Source organism: Rhea pennata, chromosome 5 (genome assembly GCF_028389875.1).
Source record: "Rhea pennata isolate bPtePen1 chromosome 5, bPtePen1.pri, whole genome shotgun sequence".
NCBI classification, from domain to species: Eukaryota; Metazoa; Chordata; class Aves; order Rheiformes; family Rheidae; genus Rhea; species Rhea pennata.
In genome coordinates this window covers 29,856,902-29,869,836 of record NC_084667.1, presented here as the reverse complement: position 1 = coordinate 29,869,836, position 12,935 = coordinate 29,856,902, and the positions used below count along the sequence as shown (strand labels likewise).

The 12,935-nt window shown below is 33.0% G+C and overlaps 1 protein-coding gene across 1 annotated transcript; it reads left to right on the top strand.

Annotated features, from left to right (window-relative positions):
* The first annotated feature begins 3,790 nt into the window (after positions 1–3,790).
* On the top strand, positions 3,791–11,742 carry DCDC1 (doublecortin domain containing 1). Its single transcript, XM_062576306.1, is given in 5 exon segments — positions 3,791–3,931; positions 8,506–8,632; positions 10,621–10,685; positions 11,140–11,302; positions 11,696–11,742. Coding segments are annotated over 5 exon segments (543 nt in total).
* The last annotated feature ends 1,193 nt before the right edge of the window (positions 11,743–12,935 follow it).

Sequence of the window (12,935 nt, the reverse complement as noted above, 5' to 3'; positions counted from 1 at the left end):
TTTCACAATAATTGGATGTTCCCATGTGTGTATTTGAATCGAGGCACTGGGCTAATTGGCTCTTTGCTTATTTTCTTTAGAGGTAGAAGGTAGTTTATCATACCATTTTTCCACTATGTAGTTTGTTTTTTAAGATGAATGTATGGAAGCAAGTTTTAAAATGCATTTTAGCATTTCAGTAAAGAATGCCAAGCATTTTTACTACCTGTACTTCTAATACCATTTAATTATATATTCCTATATTATATCTAATCTTTAGTCCTAGCTTAAGCAAGATTTCTGTTGTCTTTCCAGTTTTAACTGAAGATGTACTTCGAAGATACAGCTATGCTATCTCTAATTGCAGCTAAAAGTGATAAAATTCTTCTCCCATTCCTTATTCCCCACACCTCCAGTCACAAACTTCTGCTTCCTTTGCATCAGCACTGCTATTCATGTGACCACACAGTGAAATAATTCATGGAGATAAATGGAAAAAAATCAAATTCTCCTAGAAAAAAATACATTTTTACATACAAGCTGATTTAGCTTCCCTGAACAGATTTATCATAATACAGTGCATCAGTGGCAGCACTGAGAAGGCAGGAGAACTTGTCCAGGACAGTGGGGAGGAAATGTAAGAAGGAAGCAAGTCTGCCTATTTTGATGTCAGCTAGTCATCTCATCATACTACTTTATCATCAAGCTGAATAATGAGCTTAAGCTGAGTAAAATTTTTAACAGTCAGCATATAATAAAGCTGTCACAGGATAACACATCACCAAAAGTGTTTTAAGGCTGAAGTACATAGAAGGGAAACATCAATTAGACTGCCAAAGTGCAGGACTCTGCATTTCCCTTTGCTGAGCCCTTCATGAAGTTCCTCTCTGCCTATTTCTTCAGCCTGTTGAGGTCTCTCTGACAGGCAGCGCAACCATCTGGTGAATCAGGCACTCCCCCCTGTTTTGTATTGATGGCAAACTTGCTGAAGGGAGTACTTGGTCCCGTCATCCAGATCATTAATGAAGATGTTAAGCAATATGACCCTTTGTGGAAACTACTAGTGACTGACCTCCAAGTGGACTTCATGCTGCTTATCACAACCCTCTGAGCCCTGCAGTTCAGCCACTTTTCAAACCACTTTACTGTGCCCTAATCTTGCCCATACTTCATCAGCTTGTCTGTGAGGATGTTATAGGAGACAGTGTCAAAAGCCGTACTGAAGAAGAGATACACAACATCCACTGCTTTCCTCTCATGCACCAAACCAGTCATCTCATCTCATCTCATCTCATCTCATCTCATCCAACAAGCCAATCTTCTTGTCTCTACAGCCAGACTTTCTGTTAGTCATGAAAACTCGCAAATAATTGGTTGTATTTATACTTATTGTATGTATAAGCAAAAATCTTTCAGCAGTGGATTGTTAAGCATCAACAAACTGAACTTGAGCCATGGTCTGCACTCCTGAAGGCATATAAAACTGTTCACTACTGAATTATTGTTTCCCTTATGTAGAGTTACAGTGTGACAGTAATCTCACAGAGAGAATTATATGCACTGTTTATATATAGCTATATCAACAAATAATAGAGATATCTACCATGCTTAAATCTTGTCATGGTGATTTTATATGACATGATGGCACATCTACATTTTTTAGACTTTGAAAATACTAATTTAATATACTTTCAAAAATCCATTTAAGAAATGCACAACAAGGCCTAGATTCTGCAAGGAAGTTGCTATGTTTCTATTCTCACTGAAGTTAATGGTCACACTATTATACTTTGCAGCTGTGTAGGTATTTGCAGGAAATGGCTCTTAAACTGTAAAGACCTGCTTTAGTTTTGCTTTAGCACTTACTGCTACTATTAGTTTTGTTTAGCTCTGTAAGTGCTAAATTGTTCTAGGGACCAATTCATGAACTTTTGTCTCAGATGAATTATACAGTTGACTATTTGACTTTGTACATTGTACTTTGCTTCTTTTCATTACAATAAAAATATATATATATCCAAATGTGGATTTTTATACGATTTTAAAGCAAGCACTTTAAGAGGTTGTGCTTACTTTGTAAATTTTTGTCAGTACAGCTTTTACAGTAACACTGAAAATGAAAGCTTCATTCTCGCAAGTAACTTGCTTATAAGGTGGCAAATCTCATGCATAAAAAAAATTAATCTTAGAATTTCACAACTGACCACTGCGTCAAGCAATTACAGATAAAAGTATTAGATAACATATTAGACTGTATGTATGTCCAAAAGCCAGTGATCTATTTTAGGTTAATGTAAAACTCTAACCTTGATTCAGATCATTTTATATGACAGTTGATTAGATCTCTTTTTTCTAAATTAAAAGAAGCATCCCTATTAAAAGGAAAAAAATTAGAAAGCTCCTGAGTTCTTGGTGACTTCTTTGTATAAACACCTTTTGAAACACAGTACTTGTTCCATTCTAATATGCATGGAGGAGAGCTGGAGGAACAGGGAAAAGAGGTGGTTTTATTTAAAATCTGTAATTCAGCAGCTATTACTTGATTATATGAATAGATAATCATATTAATCTAAATCCAGAAAAATGTCTTTTTGCTCTCTATTCATAGACTCCAAGTTTCCTTTTTAGTTTGAAATCTTGCTCCTCTAAAAGAAGAAACACAGAAAATATACATGCATTCAAATGAAACTTTCTAAAACCCACTATGTTCATGCAAGCTATAGATAGGATTATGCTACAAGATTGATTCATTTTTTTAATCACCATTTAACCACCAGTCTTACCTATTAGCAAAGAAGCTTATGCTTTCATTTTAATTACAATCTTTTGTACTTCAAAATAGGAAATGGCAAACAGCAGATTATCTAATAAGTGCTCAGAAAATATGCTGTGTGGCATGTGCATAATCACAGAAATATGATGAGCTGTTAACTTTACAAATGTCTTCATACCACATGGATGTGCAACCTACATTAGCAAAAAAATTTAGATAAAGCCAGTGCAACTTTTCACTCACGCCATTTGCCAAGATAAGATGTTTAATTTGCTACTTTGTGATGTTGTCTGTAAGTTGTGATAAGTTTGTGGTAAGTTAAATTTGCTACTTTTTAGCAAGATACAATTGAGTAAAACATTCCACTAGTATCAGTCTCCAATTAAAGATGAAGAGAACTAGAAGAGTTAAAAGTTTTTTGCTTTCTCAATATAATATATTCTCAGTTTCAGTCAAATAAAGGGAAAATATCTCAAAACACTACAGACAGAACACTTTGTATTTAAAATTTTAGTCATTTCAGTTTTTGTGAATCCTTGACTTTGGATCCATCTGCAGCTGACTTCACAGTATTGGATTTTTCAAAATAATTTTGTCTTCTCACATTTCTTCACTTCATTAGATATCAGTTCTTCCTTTTCAGTCATATGCAAACTGGAATGCCAAGTCATGGTGCTAATAATTGATTTCACTCAGGAGGATACACTATATTTTTTAGCAATGAAAATATAAGAACGATTACAAATTACAAGATGCTGTATACATTTACTCAAGGGAAGAAGTCTCACTGTCTTGAAAGTCGTTGTCAGGGTTCAGTGAGGGTGAGGGGGCGAGGAGCTGAGTTTGCCGGCAGGGCTGGAATCTTGCAAGAGGGGCCCAGTTCAGCAGTGCCTGAATGAGGTGAACAGGGTAGGCCAAGGGTGGCAGCCAGGTTCAGTTGAGAGTTCAGGTTGTCAAACAAGTCTGTGCTGATAAGGCAAGTCTAAGGTCAAGCCAAGATTGCATATCAGCTAGTGAGGGTCAAGATCAGGTTTAGTGATGGTGACCAGAGTAAGACACAAACCAAAGATTGCCAGGTCAAGCCAGGAAGTCAATCCACGGGTCAGGGTCCAGGTCCAGATCCATGGGCCCACAGCCAGGCACAGGCATGGCTGTGATACACGTGCAGCTGAAGCTCAGGCAAGGCCAAGCACTAGGGCTTCAGCTTAAAAGCAGCTCCCACAAGAAGCAGGAGTCAGCCCTGGCTGAGGCCTCCTCACAGAGCTCTCTAACAGCTCCTCCATGGCCACTAGATGAAAGGCTGGACAGTCCTAAGCTGCTCCATCTCTAAGTTGGCCCTGAGCCCAGCAGAAAGGGGATGTACTCGGGGTCCTTACAGCCATTTAAGATCCCAGGATGCTGTTACCATTTTCTCTGTTTATAAACTATAAAGACGCATAGGAGCAGATGATAGTCACTTAATCTAAGATCAGCAAATGTAAGTGACACCTGAGTTTAGAAATTTCACATCTTTCTATTTGCTTTATTATCTACCTAGCTAGTAAAACCTTTATGATGAATGGATTATTCATTTCCTTGTGAGCTCTTATTGTTTCTAAAGCACCTTGCAAATGTCAGCTAATCTTCACAGTCCTTCCATATTTTTCCTTCAAGGAAAAGTATGTCCTCATTTTTCACACTTATTTGTCTTCCACACCCTGGAAGATTCATTTGTCAGAGTAGATTTTGTCTGTTCCAAGTCCTGAAAGAAAATCTCATTTCTCTGTCACTTGGGGGAGAAGTAACAGGCATATTGGGTGCTGTCTAGTTTATTGACTAAGTAAAATGAGATAGTAAAAGCTATCAGGTTTTTGTGTTATGCAAAGATTGTTGATAACATGCTTTCTTCTCCAATTGCCAAATTAAGCAATATAGTTTCTTCACTTGTAGTTGGGATATTGACAAAAAAATCAGAGCCAAAGGTCTACGGGATGTCTGAGTTTCAGTAGGGGAAGCGAGAGAAAAAGAGGAAGCAGTTTCCTTCCATTCAATGGCCCAGAGATCTCGGGAAAAAAATGTCATCTAAGCCAAGCTCCAAACAATTTCAGTGGAATGTGAGCTTCATACACAGCACGTATGTGGTATGTTATTCCTTACGACATACTTATGTAGCATGGAATGTAGTTCTATGATAAACCATAATTGGAGTATTAGAAGAAAAGAAGATTTGGCGTTCCTAATAACTGATATATCAAACAATGTTCACTTTTGCTTTCTAACTGCTATAAGTCAGGAATAGTTAGATTTATTTGACGGTAGTTAGCCGGATGTGAGGATTATGGCAGTATTTGTTGGAGAAGGTATTCCCCAAAGTGATAGAGGTTATGTATGTAAAGCTGTCTTTTATTGGGTTATGAGACCGTTTCCTAAATCTTTTAAATTTAAAAAACTGTGTTGTGGTTAAGCTTTATTTTATATCACATAAACGATGAATACTGTGGCTTTCCTGTATACTAAAATTAAATTTAGAATTTTCACAAATGTTATGATGATGTTGATGTAAGCCTGTCCCAGAAAATGTTTTTGAACCGTAATTCATGAAACACTGACAGTATAATAGTGATTATGTACATCATTAATAAAATAATAAATTATAAATTGCTAAAATTTGCTAAAATGTTCTCACCTGTCAATATAAGAATTTATATATTTTTTAAACATATAAAATTGTACTTTAAACATTGCTTATAACCTTTATAAGGCTATCCGGATCATATATTCTGTTGTGCAACAGTAATATAAGTGCGAATAAATATGAAATACATATGGTTGCTGGAGAAAGATATTTTAACAATGCAAACTGGAAACAAATAAATATAAGGTTTTCTTAACCCTTCCAGTATAGTTAAAATTTGATATTGCCATTATTTTAATTTTTAATACTTTTTATAAAGTATATAGCCTGTGCTATACAGATAGCGCTTGTTCTGAGAAATACAAGAAGTACAATTGCAAAAATAAATATAAATTTAAATATGTACATTTAGATGTGAGACTATTAAAATAAATATTTTCAACAACTACTGAAAAATTTAAAGCAAAAAATAGATTCTTGATAGATATGCAGTAAAAATAAATAATTTAGGTGAAAATGGATGACTAGACACAAAAAGGAACGACCAAATAATGAAGGGCTAAAGGGTGGTTGTTACATCTGATGCACTTCATTGTATATTGTAAGTAATTGCTATCCATAAAAATTCCATGGCTTCTGTATAAAAAAAAGAGACAATTTGACAGGCAACACTAGTACTAAGCAACAGCAAGTACAAATCGTTGGCAACTGTCATTATCTTGCTGTTGAATTTACATCCTGAACTGTGTGATAACTTTGACCTGTATAGCTGTTACTGAACTAAGGCCTGTTAAAGTGGTTGTATTGTTCACTTATGGAAAAAATTATTAGCCTTATGCAGACTCATGTCTCAGAAAACTGAATGAACTATTTACTTTTCTTTAATATACTGTTGTTTTCTATTTAAAGAGGAAATATGTTGAAATGTGTTCTAGCTAAATATTAATAATTAGAAAACTGCATTAGAAAAGCAGAATAGAATATTGAACTAATCTAGGCAAATAAATTTAACAGTCATGGCAGTAAAATTTATTTTTGTAGTAATTACCAATTGGTTTCTTAAGACTTCAGTGCTTAGGTCATGAACAAACAACAGTTTAATTGCTTGTAAATGGGAAAAGTTGTTAGTGCTCTTAAGGTTTTTATTTTTTTAGTTTCTTATCATGCTTAATTTTTTTATTACCTTTTCTCTTTGTGTCTCTATCTGGAAATTTTTACTTTTGCCACAAACCTATCCACAAACTTATCCAAAATTATATGTGCCACCTTGAACAGATTATGCAGATAGCTAAATACACTATTGAGTAAAAGGAACATTGCTTTAATAAGGAGTATGTAATAAGGATTTCTATAGCAAACATACTGCAAGGTGTGCAAACAGATTCTGTTGTTCACATTCACTGTGACATCATTTTTGTAATTTGCAATGGAAATATTATGACACCTAAGCCATTTTTCTTGACTACTAAACACCATTTCATAATAAGGCTTTTATTAGGTTTTCACATACTAAGATTTTCATTTTATGGAGGTAATTCTACAGAAGAATGGGCACCACAATTACATCTAAATTTGAGTTTTCTTAAAGTACAAAACACTGCAGCAGTGCAAGAGTAAGATTGCTGTTGGTAATTGCATGCTAATCATTTTGAAACAATCTCAGTTAAAAAATTGGAGTGATGCAGCAGTACCCTAGCTAGGGTTTACATACACAGTATGCAAATACACAAAAAGCTGGACAAAGAGTGGGGAACAATAGTCAGTCTTGTATGCATTTTCTGTGCCTCCACTCCTTTAGTGGTAGGAGGCAGGGACTATGTATTGTTGAAAAGTAATAGCCCTTTGCTACACTGGACCACTTACATGTTACTTTTGTTGCTATACATAAACAATAGGTAATTACCAGTTAATGCAAACGGTAATAGTAATATTTCATCAACATAATTGATGCAATAAGAAGTAGAAATACAGAAAAAGTTTTACCTACAGAATCAATAATGATATCTAATAGATTTTATTGCATAAAGAAATTTGTTTTTGGCTTTGTAGTAACTCTCTGCCCTGGAAATGGCTAACGAGCCTTGTAGGAAGACGACTGCTTCCAAAAAATTGTCCTTTTCCTTTCACTAGTCAATATTCAAAACAGTAGTTATATGTTTAGAGTCATAATACTAAAGAGTTTCCTTTGATTGAACTCCAGTATTTAGGGTTCCTGTATATATCTAGTATTTTAGTTTAAGGATTTTTACAGCAAACATACTGCAAGCCATGCAGACTGATTCTGTAGTTCACACTCACTAAGACATCATTTTTGTAATTTGCAATGGAAATATTATGACACCTAAGAATTACACAAATATGGAGACAGAATGAGGACTTGAGCTCATCCAGTTCCTTTCTTGCTTCTGCTTGAGCTTTGATATTGCTGTTGGCACAGTTTTAAAAGTGGTGATTAAGATCCTCCAAAGAATTGGATAGAATTGGATTACGTGATCTCCATATGAGTCAGTATTCTATCCAGACTTTTGGCCTATGGTGTAAGTTAGTTTTGTCCATTAGTATTACCCTCAAACTGAAAGCTGAAGGCTTTTGTTCTCATTATTGTTAGTGGTTTTATGCAAATAAAGCTTTTTACAAATTTTATGAGAGAATTTAATGTTCATTTTATATGAAGGTAGATGAGCACAGACTAAATGCTAGTGCAGTGTAGTATAGCTGAGATAGCTACCATAGTTCACAATAATCCTGTTGTATGGCATTTTCTAGAATTCGAATTCTGGTCCTATCTTATGCAAAGATAAATTGAACTAAATTCTGCAATAGTATTATTGTTTGCAGAAATAAGAAACAAGATAAAACTATTAGCGTGGTTTCATAAAGTGTTTTCCAACTTTAATGAAGTTGTTGCATGCTTTTTCATTGATCAGATTTTCCTAGCTCCTTACAGTCAATCATTGCTTATTTAAACTAATTGAAAGATCAGAACAAAAAGATGTATTTCTCTTTCAGAAAGTATCTCTCAGTGTACACAAGAACAGCTGTTAAAAATACTGAGGGAAAGCAAAGGTCTAGACAACTTCTATTTGCCCACAACATTCATCTGCAATTGGCAGTGGTATCAAGAAGGTCAAGACGTTAGAGTTGTTCTACACATCAAACAAATAGAGTTCAGAGCTCTGATGGAGTATCAGACTAAGACAGCTACAAATCAAGTAGTACAGAAAATTTCTGTTTTGTATCGCCATCCAAGGGAAACAGACCTGAAAGTATTCCCACAAGTCAACTAAGGTAATCAAAGCTCTTCTCTCTTGCTATTAATCATGACTGCTGCTGCTCAGTTCCACTGTAATGATGATTCAGCTGATATTCTGAAACAGACCTTGCTAATTTTGGTTAAGATTTTTTGAACTAATCAATTTCTCTGAGTATGTTTTTTAAAAACTATATTGATTTCATCAAACATTTCTGAAAACAATTGCAATGACAAAAAACAGGCCTCCCAGTTTGCCTTACAAATTTTTTAATACGCCTAATAATGGATTAGGTAATACTCTGAGGTTGTCTTTCTATAGAGAAGAAAACAGTTCTCCACAACTAAACCAAGAATGAGTTCATTCTGTCCGTCCTGGAAAAAGCCAGGAGAACACTTGAATTTTGCAATGTACAATAAAGGTGATTAAACTGAAGACCTGGTGAACCAAAGTGTATTTTAGTGTGTTTGGTTTAGATCTCCTCATCAAAAGTTTTCTGTTGGCAGTGTCTTCCATTTTGAGCAAAGAAATTGGTGTTAATTCAGACAAATCTAGATGATTATAGGTATGATGGTATCCCCATGTTTGTGTGCAGACATGACCTCAAGCAGTCAGAATCTAAACGGCTCCAAATTTCTTTCTTCTAAATGTTTGTTGAAAGTTCTGAATCCAAAACTATTGTAGTATTTGTAATTGCTAAACATGTATGATAAAACGTGTATTCTAACATGTGTGTCCCCCAATATATGAAAGTTTGAATAGTCAAACGAACAAGAAATATTACAGTAATATTTTTTATTTTTTATAAATAAAAATTTTTTATAGGGCCTTTTTAAAGGGGCCAGATCCTGGCTTTCTTATTCATATGGTTGAGTACTCAACACAGCCCTAGTTACCTTGAAGCAATAGCATGTCTTGCATTAGAAACTGCTAAAAAAAAAAAATAAAATAAATAAAAAAAGGCTAGGATTCGTACATAGTCATTTTGTCATTCAAGAAATGTGGAAATTCGAAAATATCTATCATATAAGTTTAACTACGTGCCATGCTGTTTTTGAGTAAAGTATTAACGCTCATTGAAGTGAACAGGAAAATTTCCAAGAATTTTCATGGAAGAGAAATTAAAATCTTAGGCCTCAAGCCAGTTTTGGCTTGGGAACCTCTTGTTGCAGAGTAGTCCTGAGACCACACCTCCCAAATGGTCTAGCTGAAACATGACGCATAGCCTTAAAATGGTATAATATACAAGTTGTTTGTGCTCTGAGCTTTTTAAAATAGTAATATTTTTTCTTTATTCAATAACTATTTAATTTTATTCTGTCAATTGTATTGCATATAATTTGCCATCTGAAAAACAGAAATAATTAATAATAAGCCCTCCTCTGCATTCATTGTACAGGCATAATTCCTGTCAATTTGACTGAAATTTTGCCCAAGTAATGACTGTCTCATCACCTCTTATTTTTTCAGCTGGAATCAATAACTTACATAGTATGTTCTGAAAGCACTTTGAATTATAAATTTTCCTAGAATTAATTACAAATTTTTCAATAGTTAATTGTGCTGATTGTTTCTAAGAGATACTTTCAAAAATTAGGTGATTTATTTTCTTGGGAACTTAAGATGTTTCATAAAATGAATTCATAGTGGAGTTATACAACTGCTTTCAAGTATTCTAGAAAGTTCTAAGTAAACTCAGTTTGGGCTAGATTAAATATATTTCATTTAAAACAGTTCAATTTCTCCATATTTTCTATATTTTAATGTCGATGCTAGGAATTAAACTCTTAAACTATGTAGAAATATAATAGCTATGGATTGTCTTTTTACATGATTGTTATAAAAATTCTAAAAAAGAAAAAAGAAACACTAAATATATTATTTAAAAAATATCCTTAACTGTATTTTTTTTCAACAGAATGCTCTCTCTTTCAAAACCTCTAGCATACCCAGAAATCATTTGCAGTATCCAAAGTTATTAAACAGCAAGCAAATGTAATCAGTCATTGCTTACAAGAATGGCACAAGAAAGATTTTTTCTAAAGTTTCTGTGTTCTCAGTTAAGCCAGTAGACTCTAATGGAAGTTTTCTTGCACATAGAAAATTTATTTATAGCTTTTGCTTCAAATCCTAATGTAAATTCTCTTTTGCTATAAAATAAGCTTAAATGAAACTCTTCTTTGTACTCTGTTCCTAAAATGTGCAAATTGTTAAAAATTCTTATAAACAGTAAAAAAAGTTATGCAAATTCATAATGTACAATATTATTTGGCATTAAAAGGCAAAAGCACTATCCTTTTAAACCAGTCTTTCTAATGCTATATGTTCTCTTATGTTTCTCATCTTGTCTATAACTTCTAATTATAATCACAAAAATATTAAATGACTAATAGTGAAGTTACTATGGATGTAAATCAGTTGAGAGTGGATTTCTGCTTTCCAATTTTGATTTTTCTGATTAAATATTGATCATAAAATAAATATGTTGTAATTAGTATTCCTTACCTCTCACATTCATTTAGCTGCTGGAGGAGTGCATTGAAAAGCTGAGTCTGAACATGGCTGCACGATGAGCATTCTTGGCAGATGGCACTGAAGCACTAGAACCTAAAGACATTCCCCATGATGCTGACATTTATATTTCAACTGGAGAGACCATTTTAGATGTATTCAAAAAAATCAAAGGTAAAAAAAACCCCAAACAAAACAGAGAACCCCCAGCATATAGCTTAAGGGGTGCAATTAAAAATGATTTTCATCCTGTCTTTTTGCATGGTTTAACAAAACTAATGTTTACTCATTTACAGCTCAGTAAGAGGATAATGTGCTTAATGAAAGAAAAATCTACTGACAGCCACGTTTATTGCCCTTCATTAGCATTGGTACTTAATTTAATATAGATCTGAATAGACATTAGGGAGCCTGCAGGAGGTTAAATGGTGAAAATGTAAAGAGATTATTGAATTTACTGTTCAGTTTCAGTGACATCTAACAGACAAAACTAATTAGGCTTCCACTAGCAAAAATAATTCAGAATATAAGATTGAATTTGTTGATGTAATTTTTTGCTTTTTGTAGGAACATTTTTGCAAATTTTATTTAGCAATGTGGATTATCTACTTTAACATACTTTTCTAATGTTATATTCTTCCATATAAGCACTACTAACAAATTTTTTCTTTCCATTTCATTCCTTTACCAGTGACGTGGATTATCTACTTTAACATACTTTTCTAATGTTAGCTTCTTCTGTATAAGCACTATTAACAATTTTTTCTTTACATTTCATTCCTTTACCAATGTAGTAACTATTTTTTATTATTCTACATTTTATTATTTATTATTTTTCTACAAAGGTGGAAAACTACTTCTGAATAATTCACATTTTAAATGTAAATGTAAATGTTTTTCTCAGTCTTATTTAAGATGATGGAGTACATCCTGAGATTTCTACAACAAATACGTGAAAACATTTTATAATATTAACTTAAATAGTGTTTAGCATCAAACTCAAAATATCAATCAAGTATTTTATTAAACCATAAATTCCACTGGCATTTGTGAGAAAGAACTTTTAATTAATGTGGGTAACTGCATTATAAAAAGCAAAATGGTTACTGCAATACTATATGCATATGCAGGATCAATCTCCAATTTCAGTATTTAATTCCGAAGAGAAATGCAAATAGGATAAATTGTTTAATATCATAAAATATTCTAATTTATATAATCTTGGAACAGGAAAATATGTAGTAAGATTTTTTTTCAAAAGCGGAGAGAAAATGAGAAATCATTCAACTAGTGTGCTTATTTTATATTTCTTTTGAGTATGTTTATTTCTCTTATATACATTTCTGAAGAAAAAAGCATTTGAATTTTTTTATATATAGTTTTTGAATAGCATTTGTTATCTTGAAAAGCATTGCTAGACATATTTTAGTGTTTAATCTTTCTTTTTGAATTTCAAAATATTCAGATGATCTCTAATTTTTTAATGTATTGCTATTACTTAATATAAATTACATTTCAAGAAGTTATCTATATAGTACTCATCACTGGCGATTTGCCTAAGAAAACAAGTATTATATAGCTATATGTCTATATGTAGAAATCTAATATTATTTTGTAAACTCCATGATTAAGGTATGTTTACATATTCATCACAGAATTCATGAGTGAAAAAAAGTATTATGTTTTTGTCACCTAAGCTATATCATACATATTTTTTTCATGCTACCATGAAACATTATCAATTATGCTAGTAAGCATGTTTCCTACATCATCATTTTATATATGCTGTTATTTATAACTTGAAAAT